The sequence below is a fragment of the Aristolochia californica genome, unplaced genomic scaffold (genome assembly GCF_029961685.1).
Source record: "Aristolochia californica isolate CCGP_79_NKW_82.1479 unplaced genomic scaffold, dmAriCali1.0.hap1 SCAF_4, whole genome shotgun sequence".
NCBI classification, from domain to species: Eukaryota; Viridiplantae; Streptophyta; class Magnoliopsida; order Piperales; family Aristolochiaceae; genus Aristolochia; species Aristolochia californica.
Window position 1 is genome coordinate 41,807,723 of NW_027182103.1, and position 18,171 is coordinate 41,825,893.

General features: G+C 39.7%; 2 protein-coding genes across 2 annotated transcripts; both read left to right on the forward strand.

Moving 5' to 3' along the window:
* Positions 1-9,559: 9,559 nt before the first annotated feature.
* Positions 9,560-13,666, forward strand: LOC137963356 (lipoxygenase 6, chloroplastic-like). The gene is made up of 9 exons (XM_068810488.1): positions 9,560-9,938; positions 10,260-10,540; positions 10,633-10,870; positions 11,103-11,435; positions 11,537-11,622; positions 11,711-11,818; positions 11,934-12,238; positions 12,418-12,684; positions 12,831-13,666. The coding sequence occupies exons 1-9, from the start codon at positions 9,560-9,562 to the stop codon at positions 13,588-13,590; spliced, it is 2,757 nt and encodes a 918-aa protein (XP_068666589.1). The 3' UTR covers positions 13,591-13,666.
* Positions 13,667-15,257: 1,591 nt separating this feature from the next.
* On the forward strand, positions 15,258-17,627 carry LOC137963933 (4-coumarate--CoA ligase-like 9). Its single transcript, XM_068811165.1, has 6 exons — positions 15,258-16,353; positions 16,435-16,624; positions 16,709-16,854; positions 16,943-17,010; positions 17,098-17,200; positions 17,285-17,627. The coding sequence occupies exons 1-6, from the start codon at positions 15,337-15,339 to the stop codon at positions 17,408-17,410; spliced, it is 1,650 nt and encodes a 549-aa protein (XP_068667266.1). The 5' UTR covers positions 15,258-15,336; the 3' UTR covers positions 17,411-17,627.
* Positions 17,628-18,171: the final 544 nt, after the last annotated feature.

Here is an 18,171-nt window from a genome sequence, read left to right on the forward strand (position 1 = left end):
TCCTGAGGTTTCCTCTCATATGCCTTTGCAACAGTCACCTGCAGATACTGACTTACCTTCTCCTATGGTGCCTCTCCCTCTCGACTCCCTGGACTCTGGTAATCCGCATCCTGCCACCCCTCGCATTTCCACTCGTGTCCGTCGTCCCCCTCAGAGGTATAGTCCATCTTCATATTTGCTCTCTTCCACCTATTTGACCTTTTTGTCTAAGATTCATTCTTTTGTTGAACCTAAGTCATACAAGGAAGCTGCATCAGATGCAAATTGGCGACAAGCCATTAATGATGAGCTCACCGCCCTACACCAAACTGGTACTTGGGAGTTAGTTCCACTTTCTCCAGGTAAGCATGCTATTGGTTGTAAATGGATTTTCAAAGTCAAAACTCAATCTGATGGTACACTTAAGCGATACAAAGCTCGGTTAGTTGCTAAAGGATTCTCACAAACTAAAGGCCTTGATTATGATGAGACTTTTGCTTCTGTTGCTCAAATGAAGACAGTTTGCACCTTGATTTCTATTGCAGCTGTTCAAAAATGGTATCTTTATCGAATGGAGGTTAAGAATGCATTTTTAAATGGTGATTTGGCCGAGGAGGTATATATGTGGCCACCACCAGGCCTTCCTCATATGTCTGGTCATGTTTGTCATCTTTGACGAGCTTTATATGGTCTCAAACAAGTTCCTCGAGCTTGGTTTGAGGAGTTCAGTTCCTCTTTGATTCGTCTTGGATTTGTTGCTTCAAATTATGATTCTGCCATGTTCATTCGCAAAACTATTGTGGGCCATATTGTGGTTCTTCTTTATGTTGATGATATGATTATGACTGGTGATGATGAAAATGGGATTGCTGACCTTAAACAACAACTTCATTCTATGTTTGAAATGAAGGATCTTGGATACTTACAATATTTTTTGGGTATTGAAGTTGCCTATTCTCCTAAAGGTTATATTTTGTCTCAATCGAAATACACCTCTGATGTGATCAGTAGGGCAGGATTGACAGATGATCGGATTATGGACTCTCCTATTGAACTCAATCATCGCCTTAACCTTACAGATGGTGAATTGTTATCTGATGTTACCCGATATAGAGAGGTAGTTGGTTCACTTGTTTACTTGATGGTCACCCGTCCTGATATTACCTATGTTGTTCATGTGGTTAGTCAGTTTGCTTCTGCACCTCGTACCGCCCATTGGACAGCCGTTCTCTATATCTTACGTTACTTACATGGCACTGTGCATCATGGTTTACTTTTGTCTTCCGCCTCTGATTTGGTTCTCACTGGTTATTCTGATGTTGACTGGGCTGTGATCCGACAGATCGAAAATCTACCACTAGGTATTGTGTCTTCCTTGGTAATTCTTTGGTGGCTTGGAAGAGTAAAAAACAATCAGTTGTCTCTCTCTCTCTCAAACTCTATTTTTATGCTCCACTTGATAAAATTTTGCGTCGATGACATCTTTATCTATAGTGGTACTATGCAAGATTATGTTGACCATTATATCCAAGTTTTTCAAATCTTGGTACAACAATTTATTTGTCAAGAAATCTAAATGTTCTTTGGTGCCTATTTTGTGGACTACTTGTGACATTTTAACTCTCTATCAAAGGTGTCCATAGATCCTTAAAAATTATTAAGTATTTACCTCCTAAGCCTACTCCTACATAGTCAAGTAGCTCCACGAATTTTTGGTCCTAATAGGTTATTACATGCAATTTATCAAGAACTATGGCATTATTGTCCTCCCATTGACTCAATTATTGAAAAAGGGAGGTTTCACATGGACGGAAGAGCCATCTAAAACTTTTCAAGACCTCAAGTTGGCCTTTATAAGACCTCAGGTTTGCTCTTCTATATAAGATTTTTATATATGTTTATATTATATATAATCTTCTTCGGTCTCCCTCATTATTTAAATGCATATTTTAAAATAATATTTCACATTTAAAGTTTAGCTATTTTTGTCTATTATCGTTTAGTTAAAAAATAATATAAAAAAATCATTCTAATCCATAATATGATTTGTTCTAATTAACACCCAATCTTATTTGTGTAGAAATGGATCACAAGTTGATAGAAACCTAAGGGACATGGGGCATGAGGGTAAAAAGAAAAATGCCAAAGGGGTATTGGGCATGAGGGTAAAAAGGAAAAATACCCAAGGGGTGTGGGGCCTATTGTGTTTCTTTCATAAGATCATGTGAGACCCACAAAGATAAGATCACGAATTGGCTTTCTATCAAGGTTCACGTGATTAAAGAAGAGTTAGAAGTTGAGTTAAAGTAATCTCTTAAATGAATGTAATTTTATCATGATAGGCTTATCTTAGAGAGTTATAGTTGAAATGTAATTAGGAGTCCTAAGATTACTTGTACATGGACTCTATCACCTCCTCAACTATAAATATAGGTGATTGTAACTCGGAATTCAATCAAGCAAGTCCCTACTCTTTTTCTCCTCTCTCATGTGAAGTGCTCTCTCTCTAATCTCATTTATTTTCCTTCTCTTCTCTCACTACCCGAGAGTCTTTCTCTTTTTCCCTTCTTTTCTTTCTCTCTCCCCTTGCTCGAGGTATTATTCATGAGGTCCTAAATTCAATATGGTATCAGAGCTGCCAATTTAGGATCCCAATTATGCTCTATAAAGATATGATTAAAAGTTGCTCATAGAATGCTCCTTATGAAGCAAGATTGAAACTCATGAGATAAGTATTTATTTCTGATATTAATAATTTTATGCTACTGGTTTTAGGTATTAAGAGGTGGTTTAGAGATGTATTTATGCATATTTTCATCTTATAAAATTATGAGAATATATGCATCTTGGATTATCTATGATTAGAACAGATTATCAAGGCAATTATTTTTCGGTTTGCACAATACTGTGACAGAGACCAGTGCATATTGGATTTTTTTTTATAAATCTATGGGAACAAGATTCTTGGATAAAGAAGGATGATGTTGAGCCTTTTATGAGTCATTTTCCATTAAAAATAATTACTTAGCTTTTATGTTAAGCATCTCCATTAACCGAGTTGGTTAAAACCTTTCACTTAGTCATATTTTGATTACTTGATTGGAGAACTATTTTACTTGATTTGCCTACTATGGTTGAAGATAATATGAGTCACAAGAGTGACATACTCAGAATCACCACTGTACCCTTACGACATCAAATTTTATGAACTGATCCACATCGGTTCGTCGGTTTCTTATCACAAAGGACCTAGTTGGTCATCTCACAAATCGTGGACCACATATTGATGAAAATGATATATTCTATACCAAATGGTTAAAGGAGAAAATATTGGTCATTAGTTGGCTTATCAACAATATGGAAGACCATGTCTCCAATAATGTCATTCATGTAAAAATAGCTAAACAAATTTGGGAGACATGCGCCCAAGTTGTATTCAAGCTCCGACAACTTACAAAGGCCATTTGATATTTTACAATAGATACTTACAACTAAACAAGGAGACAATATACATGAATATTTGGCCCACTTTCAAAGCTTTCTTCAAGAATGGAAACTTGCCCAGCCAACCACTACAGATATCTCTGTCCAAGATAAACAGAAAGAGACTTTAATAACTGCCATATGCCTTGCTAACATTAAACCGCATCTTGAAGTAAATACCCTTGCATCATCAAATAATCACTTTAGATAACTAAAAATTAACATTTAATTTTAGTGAAAAATTCAACCCAAAAAATTATTAGAAGGAATAGTAGGAGAAATAAGAAATAAGCATGAAAGAAGTGGGATAGTTTTAACATGTTTTATAATGATTAAATTCCTTCACCAAGAAATCACAAAATCAAAGCCCTACCTCAACCATGTTGAGATGGCATCTACAAAACAAGCTCCGCCTTTATGCTATCTACTTGACCATCAAAGAACAAGGACAACAATCCTCACTTATGACTCACTAGCCTCTTTTGACATGCCTGGCGCATCCCAAAAGGTTTGGTAGTCACCATCTTTGCCCCAAGCCAAAAAGAAAAATACCTAAATCATTGAGAATCATATGTATTATCCTAGAAAAAATCCAAGAGAGATGAAATAGAATGATGACAGAAAACCTTGACCACAGGGAAAGCAAGATAGAAGAAAGAAGTTGGCGCATCTCTCTTCTTCCGTTTGATTTGACAATCAGTGGGTGGGTAGAGGTTGCCCTCTTAGTGAAACCGTCTTAGTGAAACCGTGAAAAAGTCTCAACCCTTGACCCTTGTTTCTATACTAATTATATAGATTCATTTTAATCTATGTTTTTTCCTTTTAATTTGTCACTATGAAGTGGAATATTATGTTATGCATTGTTAGAAGATGGCTAATCTAATACGAAAAATCATTTGGTACAAAATATAACGTTATCTCAGCCGATCGATCATGATCAACAGTTATCTCAACTGTCCAATCAACGGTTATCTCAACTGTGTGATCATGATCGAACAGTTGAGATAGTTGTTTCGTATGTTTTGCACCATATTGGATCATCTTTGTTGCTAGAATACTATGTTATTAGATAGTTGCAATTCACAGGAGTATTAAATTTTTAAATTTGACATGGTTTTTAAGGGTTCAAGAATATTAATATTTACTGCATAAAGTAAGACTATAATAATGTACAAGTGGAAGATGGGCAGTTCAACCTAAACCCTTGTCCTCAGGTTTTATTTGTCACAGTTCTGATATTTTGCACTTTTTGTGTTCAATGATCGGTATTACTGGCTACTTTTCATTCGTATCTTTTTGCAGTGAAACTGGACAATTTTTCTAAATTTTTTCTTCTTTTTTTGATAGGTAAGCGGGGATTTCAGCCAGCTCCCTGTTCTTTTAATTTTCTTTCTGACGATTTGTGAGCTACGTAAGGGATCCGTGACTGGGAATAAGAATTTATTGTCAAAAGTAAAACTTAGTATAAGCGGCTTCTGCTGTGCTTCGATCAACAAGAATCGGATCTAGCAATGCAGACTGCATAAATTTCTTGAACCAAAGGAACGGGAGAACGGGAGGTGCCCAGATCGAATAAAAAAGAAAGCTTCGTCCAACCATAATGATCGTAACGAGTACGAGGTCAAGTCCGGAGCTCAACAGATGTCGACGGAATTCAAAAGAATGAACAATTGAATAAAAGAAAAAAGAGGAAGATCAGCTCGTTTTTACTTATCAGCTGATCTTACAAGTAGAGCATACAGAGACCCACCAACCTTTCTAAGCTTGTAAGGACATCTCTTCCCTTCATTTCCGGGATGGCTGTAATGTGTACAGGCAGTAGGCGGCGTGACAGGCCCTCGAGGCAGAGATTCAACAAAAACCAACCCCAAAGATCTCACAGATGCAGAATGTAGAGACGACGCCCAATTGTCAAAGCTCAATGGCCGGACAGCATGCACTTGGGAGGAGAAGAGAAGTAGAGGCAAGACGAGCAGAGGAAGGAGCGATTTGAACGTCGCCATGGGCGGAGCAAAGAAGCTCCGTAATGGAAGAGAGGGAAAAGGAAGACGCTCGCTGGTTCTCTACACCTGGGTTTCCAACTCCCAAGTATATATTTAATGGGAAGTTTCGTTTTCTCCTTCTCTTCATGAGAAAAAGATCAGCACTACAGTTTGAATAACAGAAAAGCTGAACGTATTTGAACGTTATCAATTTTTGAATAGCGGTATTTTAGGTAGACAAAGAAGAAGAAAAAGAAAAAAGGGTTTGAACTTTGAACTTTGAAGAAGACGACCTGCAGTCACTGGTGCCTCTGTTGAAGCCGCTAGCAGGTCTGCTGGTCCAAATCCAACAGAGAGAAACGGAAGCCGCAGCCGTTCAAGACTGGATCAAGGAGGAGACAAGCCGTAGAAGCTGTAATTACCCCAATCGGCGAGGCTTGTAGTCTGAAGTCTCTAGTCTCTATACTCTCTAAAACGGCGGCTCTTGACCGAGAAATTTATTATCTTCGTAATTAATACTCAAACAGAGTTAAGGTTAGCATGTGTTAATTCAGAAGAAACGAGGGAGTTTCCTTGTCAACTTTTGAGTTGAACGAGTCTCCTTTCGTCTAGCAATTGAGGGGTTCAGATATATATTCATACCAGAAACTATTGAAGATTAACATCCTCGTAGAGTGATCAGAGATCTATTGAAGCTAAAACTCCATATTGAAGAAAAGCATCCATCAGAGATCGATCTCTGATGGATGTTTATCTTCAATAGAAACAATTCAGCCAACAGTTAACACCCTCTGGACCTCTTTCATAGAAAGCTTCGGTAACTGAAGGTCGTGAATGGGAAATTGGGAATGCGCTCAAAAGTCAAGTGAGTAAACTTCTAAGACAAAAAATTTAGCAATTTGTTTTTCTATTTTGTATGTTTGAGTCATCCTGGTAGCTTTCTTTATACTAAATTATTTCAATATAACGACCAATCTCTCTCTTTCTCTCTCTCTCTCTCAAGACATCTAAATGTTCTTTGGTGCCTATTTTGTGGACTACTTGTGACATTTTAACTCTCTATCAAGGGTGTCCATAGATCCTTAAAAATTATTAAGTATTTACCTCCTAGCCTACTCCCACATAGTCAATTAGCTCACCGGATTTTTGGACCTAATAGGTTATTACATGCAGTTTATTAAGAACTATGGCATTATTGTCCTCCCGTTGACTCAATTATTGAAAAAGGGAGGTTTCACATGGACGGAGGAGCCATCTAATAAGATTAGAATGTAGAGGAAACAAAATCTCAAATTATGAATGTTGAAAATGAAAATCCTACACCACTTAAGATGAATCATATAAAATCCAACCCTACAGTGCAGAAATGTTGCCATGAATCTCACATGGTAGATAAGCTCTAAGTTTTTTCTTCTCTGTTTTTTGTTTGGTTAAGACTCGAGAGACGTGGGAACATGGCTTAAAGCTATAAATACAAATCTAAAGCATGCGCTGCTCGGTGGGAATAGATAAGCCCTCCTGATCCTCAGAAACTGAAAAGTTTTGATGCATGGAGATTTGAGAATTCTGCGAGCTTATCACTTCTTTAAAAAATGCGTTTCTGTCTGATCCGGTCGTGAAAAGTGAAAAACGTTTAGCGAACAACGCCTCGTCTCCAATGAATTTCAGTTGCTAAAAAGCGATGCAAATTTTTTTATTTCTGAAGTTACGGATACCAGACAATCGAGGAAGAAGGTGCAGCTAAGTCATCGAAGTATCTCGAGCCAAACGGATGAGCTTATCATCAAAGTGGCGTCCCACATTTAGCACGCTAGGTTGACGGACCGAAGAAAACGAAAGGGTTGTGGAACACCCAACTCCGGACGGGGCTTGTGGTCTCTCCGACCGGAGTCTGGGACCTTTTTTATTTGGAACCGCTTCTTCTGTTCTGTTACACACAATAAAAAGGAAAAAGAAGTAAAGAACTTTCATATCCTGTTATTGGGAAATTTTAAAAATCTGTGTTTGGCTCTCATTTCTGACCACTGCCAGTCAGTAATTAAATATTAGTAATTTCCCCGGTCCATGCTCTCCTCTCACTCATAGGGGAGATTATCAAGGATGTGTTGATACCCGAAAATCTACTTCTTGTTTTATCTTTATGTTTGGAGGAGGTGCCATTTCTTGGAAAAGCAAGAAGCAAGATTGTGTCGCGCAATCAACCATGGAGGCAGAATATGTGGCTATGAACTTAGCTACAAGGGAAGTTGTCTATCTTCGCAAATTCTTGCGAAGTCTTCTAGTGGTAGACTGTGTGGAGCGACCTATTCCTCTCTTTTGTGATAATGAATCTGCTATTGCTATCACGAAAGATCCGAAGTGTCACTCCAAGGCTAAACATATTGAAGGCAAATACCACTACATACGAGACATGCTGAGGAAGGAGGAAGTTGTTCTTTATAAGATATCTTCTCCGGATAACTTAGCTGATCCACTAACCAAGTGTCTTCCCGTGACCAGTTTCACTTTCATGTGGGGAACATGGGTTTGATTTGTTTACAATTGATGAGACCAAGTGGGAGAACATTGTTTTGTATGCATTGTGGTCTCAATGATTTGTAATACTATGTATGTCATGACATTGTAATTTATATTCCATGGAATGATTTTGACAAAATGCATATGCTTTTGTGTGATAATATGAGTACTCAGTGTATGCCATGAGATTCAGCTTCCCTATTAGGTATGCACTTGTACGTGTATATATGAGGGTCTCAATAGGGAATGACGGTTGAGTCTCGAAATTGTCCAGGCCAATGGGACTGCATAGGCACAGTTTCCTTTACGGCTAATACTCATGCTGGTATAGAGCTTTACCCTGAGCTCCTCAGGTACTGAGTATGCTATGGACGGTGAGATGCCTTGATGTCCAACTTTTTTATTAGGTATATACTTGTATGTATATACGGAAGGGTCTCAATAGGAAGGTTGGGTTGGATGTCTAAATTATTCAGGCCTATGGTACTGATTAGGCACAGTTACCTTAGTGGCTAATACTCGAACTGGTACAGAGCTTTACCCTGAGTTCAGGTCCGAGTATGCTATGAATGGAGACCGCTGAATTGGAAAATTTGACAAGTATGGATTTGGTTTATTCCCCAGCCTTAGATATTTAAGATATATATTGTGTAGGCCCGGGTTAACTACACATGTATATTAAAGTGTTTAAGGTAATGCCTATGGTCATGGTATGGTTTTATGTGTCAAAATTAATTTTCAAAGTTTTTTTTCGAAAATCGGACTTTGAAATGGATTTGAAACCAAGTGGGAGTTTGTTAGAATTATGGTTTCAAATAGATAATTTATAAAATAAAATTACCATGATATTAGAGGCGTGGGACCCACTTCTAGATGTTGTCATTAGATGTTCAGTATAGGGAATAATGGCCAGCACATCCCCCTATAGAGGTAGATTCATTGGGTGCATTGACTGGACACATCCCTTGGGCATAAGGAGATGTATCTCTCTTGAGGGGATGTATCTTTCCTTAGAGGATGTATCTCTCCTAAGGGGATGTATCTCTCCTAAGGGGATGTATCCTTATGAATAGTCATAAGTGCCACACCCTTTGGAGATCTATAAATTCCTCCATGGTCTTACAAGTGAGGCAAAGGCTATTTGCACACCCAGGCTGAACGGGAGCAAACTTATCACTTGTAAACGAAGTATAAAAGATTATCTTGTGCACTTCAAGTTCTGTTTATATTCTTCAAGATGAAAGGTACGCTCTCTTTATTCTTCTTATTTCAATTCTATGATATATATATGGTTTTCTTGATAATGAAATTATGGAGGATTTAATATCTATTTTCTATGATGTTTATATTATTATTAGACATCAAGTCTAACAAGGGGCACAGGATTTACCTTTTTGAAGCTTCCCAGATTTGGTCTGAGATGCTGAGATGTTATCAGCACGGCCAGCACTCTCGAAATCGGAGACCAGTCCTGGTCTTCAGTTCCGCATTTGTATCAGTTTAAATACTAGTAGTTTCCCCAGTCGGAGCACAGGATTTCTCTTTTTGAGTAGGAATTTCCTTTTTGAAGCTCCCCAGATTTTCTCTGAGTTGCTGAGATGTTATCAGCACGGCCACCACTCTCGAAATCGGAGACGAGTCCTGGTCTTCAGTTCCACATTTGTATCAGTACCGACGAAAAGAATGGGAGAATGAAGAGGACCCAAGAGACACGATTCCGATCCCGGCGACAAACAGCTCAACCAATCCGAGCAGTGATCAGTAGCGGCGACCAAAGCGTGGGGGTGCCCACCACCTTTTCCGCCTCCGGGGAGTCCCGAACATCGATGTCGGATATCAATATCAAGGCTGTGATCACAATCAGGAAAAAGATGAAGGAGAAACTGAACGACAAGATCGAGGAAAGCTGGGAGTCATTCCTTAATGGAATTGGTCAGGGGATCATGATCCAGCTTGTAAGCAAGGAAGTTGATACAGGTTAATATGCTGAAGTAACGGAGCACTTTATCACAAATTTCCCAGTTATCAAATCGTTAGCTCTCAGTGGATCTTCAAAGTTGATCATGTTCTTGTTTTCTGTAGCGTTTAAATAAAAATTTCATTTGCAGTTTTCAGTAGTTTATGGAAGATAGGTAGTTTGCTTTCTGTCTGGAAGACACTGAATCACTGATTTGTTTGTTTCCGTTTATCCAAACTTTATTTTATCAGAAAATGTACGTCTTTTTTGTTCAGTTCTAGCTTCGATCTCTTATTTTAGTTGTAGAGTGTAGACTAACTCATCCTTCTGTTCTATTTCAGTAACCAAAGTAGGGGCAAAAAGCGCAGAAACTGCTGTGAGAGGTTGGTTTTCTACTTCACCAAACCATCACTACATTATCGAGTATGCAGCAAATCTCACAGTAGCATCTACTTTTGGCCAACCTGGGTCCATTATAATCACCAATCTGCATCCCAAGGAGTTCTACTTGATGGAAATCGTATTACATGGTTTTACTGAGGGGCCCGTCTTCTTTCCTGCAAATTCATGGATCCACTCACGTAATGATAATCCTTACGGTAGAGTTATATTTTGCAATCAGGTAAGAAGAAGCAGGAGAAACCATTTAATGTTTTTTACTCAAGAAGTAGTTATCATTAGTGTTGCTGAGCTTCTTATCCATGCTTTCCCCAGTCATATTTGCCCTCCCAAACTCCAAGCGGTTTAAAAGAACTTCGCGCTGCTGAACTGGTTAGGCTTCGTGGGAATGGAAGAGGTGAACGCAAAAAGTTTGACAGAATTTATGATTATGCTTGTTATAATGACTTGGGCAATCCGGATAAGGATGAAGATCTTGCAAGGCCAGTTCTGGGTGGTGAAGAGCGGCCTTATCCTAGGCGGTGTCGTACTGGTAGACCTCCATGCAGTTCAGGTTTGTAAATTTTGATCTCTTGAAATCCTAATTTCGTTTCTTTCTTTCATTGTGCAAAACAAGAAAAGATTGTGAGTTAGCACACAGATCAACAGTACGGATTTGTTTATTTTTTTGGTTCCTATTCTAGACCATTAGTGCTTCACAATCTTCCTATACTTGAATCATATGCCAACATATCTATAGCTAATCACAGTTTTCTTCACGATCTCCCTGTTTCTATTGTTTGCAGATCCTTTTTCAGAGAGTAGAATAGAGAAACCCCATCCAGTATATGTCCCTCGTGATGAAACATTCGAGGAAACCAAGCAGGCCACCTTCTCAGCTGGAGCCCTTAAAGCATTGCTCCATAATTTAGTGCCTTCTCTGGTTGCCGCCCTCTCCAGTTCTGACAATCCATTTCAGTGTTTTACTGAAATCGACCAACTGTACAAGGATGGAGTTGCTCTGAAGCTTGAAGAATCCAAGAGTATTTTTAGCAATATGTTGCTGCCAGCCATGATGAAAAAAGTTGAAAATGCCAGTGAAAGTATGCTCAAGTTTGAAACTCCTGCCATAATATCAAGTATGTAACTTAAGCTCAGCTTGTCAATTTCAACCAATTTTTTGCTGCAATTTGAATTTTTGGGGTTCACTGATCCAACCTTATTCGACATTGATTAATAGGAGATAGATTTGCATGGTTGCGTGACAATGAATTCGCCAGACAGACTTTGGCAGGTGTCAATCCAGTGAACATTGAGAGACTGCAGGTAACTAACTGTGATTTTCTTTCTTAGAAGATCCATACTCTGATCCAGCAGCTATTCAAATCATTTCTGTGTTGCCTGGATTTTGCAGGACTTCCCAATTCGTAGCAAATTAGACCCTGCTGTTTTTGGTTCTCCAGAGTCTGCTTTAACAAAGAAATGCATCGAGCAAGAATTGAATGGGATGAGTGTTGAAGAGGTACAGCTGATGCATGTCTAAAGTCATGTCTGTGCAATGCATTTTGTTTATATATGTATCTGCACTGAAGCAACCTTCGGCCCTTAACTCTGTGATCCATAGCGGATGCATGCAGGCAATTCAGAAGGGAAGGCTGTACATACTAGATTACCATGACTTGCTCCTGCCTTTTATCAAGAAGATGAATGCCTTGAAAGGGACGAAGGCTTATGCTTCCAGGACAATCTTTTTCCTTTCACAAAACTCTGATACTCTCAGACCTATTGCTATTGAGCTGAGTCTTTCACCAACTCCTTCATCACCAGAATCCAAACATTTGTACACTCATGGCCATGATGCAACATCATACTGGACTTGGAAGCTAGCTAAAGCTCATGTCTGTTCGAACGATGCAGGGGTCCATCAACTAGTCAATCACTGGTAACTGTATGCAAATAGTCAAGATCAATATGGTCTAGCATTCCCATCCTGGACTGTCTATGATCCTTAAATTGTTTCACTGACACTCTCTATACAGTTTCTTCATCCCATGGACTGAAACAAAGTCTGAACATCAGTTACTTGAGATGGTAGCGAACCCTAATATCTAATCTTCTCAGGTTGCGTACCCATGCTTGTATGGAGCCTTACATTATAGCAACTCACAGACAACTAAGCTGCATGCATCCTATCTACAAGTTGCTTCATCCACATATGCGCTACACCATGGAAATAAATTCTCTGGCTCGACAGAGCTTGATAAATGGTGGGGGAGTAATTGAGTCATGTTTCAGCCCAGGAAAGTATTCTTTGGAGGTGAGCTCAGCTGCATACAAGAGTAACTGGCGATTTGACATGGAAGCACTACCAGCTGATCTGATTCGGAGGTAAACTTCCTGCTTGTTGCCTGGAATGTGTTTAAAAACCCTAAACCTAAAGTTGCAAATAATTTTTTTCAGTGCTTCAAATTCCTGGACTTTTCCCCCTTCTTCTGATAAACAACTCTGTTCTGTTCTGTTTTGTTCATATACAGGGGAATGGCAGTGGAAGATCCTTCAAAGCCGGGGGGCGTGAGACTCCTGATAGAGGACTACCCTTACGCAGCAGATGGACTTCTCATCTGGGAAGCCATAAAAGATTGGGTGGAATTCTATGTGAACCGTTTCTATGAAGAACCCAACAGTGTGGCATCAGACTACGAGCTTCAAGCATGGTGGGACGAGATAAAAAACAAAGGACACCCTGATAAGAGAAACGAATCTTGGTGGCCTAAACTGAAGACCAAGGATGATTTATCGGGTATTTTAACCATCATGATCTGGACTGCGTCCGGGCAGCATGCAGCCATAAACTTCGGTCAGTACCCCTTCGGAGGGTACGTCCCAAATCGTCCCGCTCTCATGAGAAAGCTCATTACCCAGGAAGGGGAACCAGATTACGCCAAGTTTCTTTTAAATCCTCAGCAGACTTTTCTATCTTCAATCCCAACCCAGCTTCAGGCGACCAAAGTGATGGCGGTTCAGGACACGTTATCCACCCATTCGCCGGACGAGGAGTACCTTGGTGATCTCCACCATACGCACGCACGCTGGATCGATGATCAGGAAATTCAGAAGGCGTTCAAGAGGTTCTCTTCGAGGTTGGAGGAAATCGAAGAGATCATAAACGAGAGGAATAGAAACGCTCGTTTAAAGAACAGAAGTGGGGCAGGTGTTCCTCCGTATGAGTTGCTTCTTCCATCTTCGGGACCTGGGGTGACTGGCCGAGGGATTCCAAACAGCATTTCCATTTGAAATTGTAACAAGGTTGCTCAGGACGGTGCCTATAGGGTTGTCGATCTGAAATCAGTCGTCAATGTTGTGGCTTCTTGTTAAGTTCAGGGAATGTTTTAAAGTAAAAGTTCTTTGCTTTCCCAAAACTATAATCTAAAAAAATCCCATTACTGCATTAAAAATATTTATATCAGAAGAGATCCTTGACTAAATTTTATTTCTATGAAACCTATTAAATGAAAAAATATCTCTTAAGATCTGAAACTCACCCTTTTTGGGTTTCTTCCTTGGAGCAATTGACCTAGCTAGCAGGTTTCTTCCCCGGAGAAAAAATGTAAAACAGTTGGGATCCGTTTCATACTGTATTTGCATTAATTTCTTTCTTCCTAATATAATTTTCTTGCAGATCTTTGTAATAAGCATTTGGGAAGTGATTTGTGGAAGAAGAAGAGGCATGGGAAGGAAGAAAGAGAGCGCAGGAGATAAAATTTTCATTCAATCAACATCATTATCCCATACAGTTACAATCAATTAATAATAAGAGAAATTAAAATTCAAAATTTTAAAAAAAAAGATAAAATACCCCCTTAAAAAATTATTAAGTCCAAGATATGCCAAACCCATTGAAAACTGCCAAACCCGCTTCACTAACACAGGAAGTTTTATACAAAGGCCAGATGAAACCCTAATTCTCATCACGTTGCTAAAAATCAAACCACTAAAACATTCTTACAAAACACTTAAAACACAAAACATAACAGAATGGTAAAAACTAAAAACATAAAAAAAAATCAATAGTAGGGTGAGAGGCTAAGAGCTTTAACCTCTAAGAAATGAGTAGGAAGACGCTCTTAAAACAATATCAGCACGAGGTGTTTGTTCCATCGAAGATAAATAATAGAATACAAAAGATAAAAAAAAAAAACCCCAAAAGATTAAGAATAAAATAACTTACCTCTGTTCTATCACTTCTGTCGATGAGGAAGAAGTTCAGAGAAATAAATCGAAGAGGAAGAAGATCAGAAAAGGAAGAAATTAGAGAAGAAAAAATTGGAGACTGAAATTGATTGTAAAAAATCAGAAATTGAGATTGAGAGTAAGGAATCAAAGAGAGAGAATGAGAAATAAAAAGATGAAATTCTCCTCATTTCTTTTGAATCGTCGCCTGCCGAACACCGTTTCCCTATTCCCCCTGATTCCCGAGAAAACGAAAGACAAAGAGACTCAAACTCAAAGTCAAAGACCTCCTACCTCCCGGGCCTTCGTTAAGTTAACAAGCGCAAGTTTTTGAATCGAACCATGATTCTATCGAGTTTGGGTCGTTAACTTAAACGAGCCTCATCTCCGTATAAACCGAACTTAAGCCACTTACAAACCGGTTTGGTTCCATACGAAATACAATTTCAAGATGCATTCAACTCCCAAATTACAGGTCAATTCGTTCAAGATGCACTAACCTCCCAAACGATCGGTCAATTTCATCGGATTGCATTATTGTGGCCATCAATTTCTTGGATTCTCTCAATTCATGGTGGAAGCTCGACTGATTTCTAAAAGGATACCACCAACTCTTTCGGATAGGACAGAAACGCTCCAACTACCACTTTACACGTCGATTCCTACTGTTTTGTCTGTGACGTAGTAACTGCCAGTAGTTTTTTAGAACACCTTAGAGCATCATCCGTGAAATCTACATGATTCCAATGACCGGGCAATTTCATCAGGTTGCACTATCGTAGCCATCAATTTCTTAGATTATCTGAATTCATGGCGGAAGCTCGACAGACTGTTCTTCCACCGAACGTTGACCCCAAAAGCGGCTTCTGTCCAGAGACAAAGACCTTCTACAGCCTCAGAGCCGCCGTCCCCCTGCCTCTCCCTGATGTTCCCCTCTCGGTTGCTTCCCATGCTCTCTTTCTCCACAGATCTTCCCCCACGGCCGCTGCTACCGCTGTCATCGACTCCGAAACTGGCCTTCGCCTCTCCTACGCCGAATTCTTCAACCAAGCCGAGTCTCTAACTGCATCTCTCCAAAACCTGAGGCCTTCCCTCCCCACCGGATGCGTGGCGTTCATCCTCGCTCCCACCTCCTTCCATCTCCCCGTTCTCTACTTTTCTCTCCTCTCCCTCGGTGTCGCCATCTCTCCCTCCAACCCCCTCTCCACTTCCGCCGAGATTTCCCGCCAAATCCAACTGACGAAACCCGCCATCGCCTTCGCCACTTCCGCCACCGTTCAGAAGATCTCTTCCAATATCCCAGTCGTGCTCCTGGATTCGCCCGAGTTCGAGGCCATGACGCGCAACGCAGTCGTCGTGACTCACTCTCACCTGGATGTCAACCAATCCGTCCCCGCCGCGGTTCTCTACTCATCCGGCACCACGGGGAGCGTCAAAGGCGTGGTGCTCACTCACCGGAACCTGATCGTGACCCTGACGGTAATCAAAGACATGCTAGGAGGTCGGACCTGGCCAAAGGTGTATCTGCTGACGTCGCCGCTTTTCCACGTGTTCGGTTTCGTTGTGTGGCTGTGGGCGGTGGCGATGGGGAATACTATAGCCCTGATGAATAGATTCCAGATTGGAAAAGCATTGAAGTCGATCGAGAAATTCAAGGTCACGCACTTGACTGCTGCCCCGCCCGTGGTAATGGCGATGGCGCAGGAAAGAACGACGGGTCAGTACGATCTGAGCTCACTAGAGGAGGTCAGGTGCGGTGGAGCCCCACTTGCCATCACTGCCATGGAGCGCTTTGTCTCAAAATTCCCGCACGTGCGGCTAGCTCAAGTAACATATCTTCCAAAATTTGTCTAAAAAATTAATATGATCATAAGAAAAAGTAAGAAGTAATTATATATGTGTAAATAGGGATTGGGAATGACGGAGGTGGCGGTAGGCATCAGTCACACGATGGGAGCAGAAGAATGCCGGCGTTTTGGATCTGTGGGTCGACTCAATTCCAGTCTGGAAGCGAAGATCATCGATCCGGTTACCGGCGAACCGCTGCCTCCTCGTCGGAGGGGGGAGCTCTGGATCCGAGGACCTGCTGTAATGAAGGGTAACAACCAGCAACTACGAAAGCATTTCCTTCTCATAGCCGAACAATAGCAGAAAATATCACCAAAATCTTGACCTATTGCAGGCTACATCGGAGACGAGGCAGCGACAGCGGAGGCATTAGATAGAGATGGTTGGCTAAGAACTGGCGATCTTTGTTACGTAGACGGTGATGGATTCCTCTTCGTGGTGGATAGGTTGAAGGAACTGATAAAGTACAAGGGCTACCAGGTATTGACTCAATTTATGAGGCTTTTCGTCTGAACTCATCTCTTGACTTGCCTATTTTTGTATCCGTGACGTGATTCGATAAAAATAGGTGCCTCCAGCAGAGTTAGAGAATTTGCTTATGAAGCACTCAGAGATTGTTGATGCTGCAGTGATCCCGTATGTATTTCTTTCTGTTATAACTCTCTCTCTCTCTCTCTGTGTTTTGGGCTGTTACTCCACTCCAAATGTGATATTCTTGTGCAGATACCCCAATGAAGAAGCTGGCGAGATTCCTATGGCCTTTGTCGTGAGACATCCCAAAGGCAGCCTCGACCACAGTCAAGTAATAGATTTTGTGGCTCGGCAGGTAAGCCCCATCTCTCACTTTCCTCTCTCTCAATCAGCTGAAACTCTGCTCAATTAATTTTTTGTTTTCTCGTCTTTTGATAAGGTTGCGCCTTACAAGAAAATAAGGCGAGTTGCCTTCGTGGATTCTATTCCTAAGACTCCTTCCGGGAAAATCTTGAGGAAGGAACTCACAAAGCGAGCTCTATCTGCCTCTACATCCAACTTGTGACAAACTTGGGAAAGAATGAACGCAGGGCCTCTGTGGAAGGTTATAAATTAAATAACTTGTTAGGAAGTGATTGCACTCTTTGGCTGTGGAGATGGGAGAATGCTTTCTTCCTTCTCTTATATCTCTTTTCTCTTCTGTTTTTTTTTTTTTTTTTAAATTAATTATTTTTATCTTTGATATTAGAAATATTTATAAATAAAATTAACTTGTTATTTTAGTTATGTGTATTTTTATTGATTTATTAAGTAATATAAATATTTTTATTATTAGTAATTTTAAAATGTGAAAATGTATGTACTTTGAGTAAATAGATTTATTATATGGTTCATCATTATTATATAAAGCATATTATTTTATAATTATTTACCATTATTAATACAATTCTAAATCATATATTATAATTATTAAAATAATTTAAAATATTAATTGATATATAATTAAATTTAATTATTATTTTAATTAAAACAATTTTTATATTTTTGTGTGAGAGTACATTTTTTCTTAATTATTTTACACAAAATATATTTTATTAATAATTTTTTGACACTTTTCGTAAGGTTACATTAACATAAAAAAATTATAAAAAATAGAATCCATATTCACTTTCCTTGCCCCTCTGGCAAGAACTCATCTCGTCGATGAAATTTTTTCAAATTTCTTCTTGCAAAGAGAACGCATTATGAGGAAGATGATGGAGGCAACTTTGTCTGAGAAGCAATTTCGATAAATTTTGAAAAAGTCAAGAGTTAAACTTAGAGAGA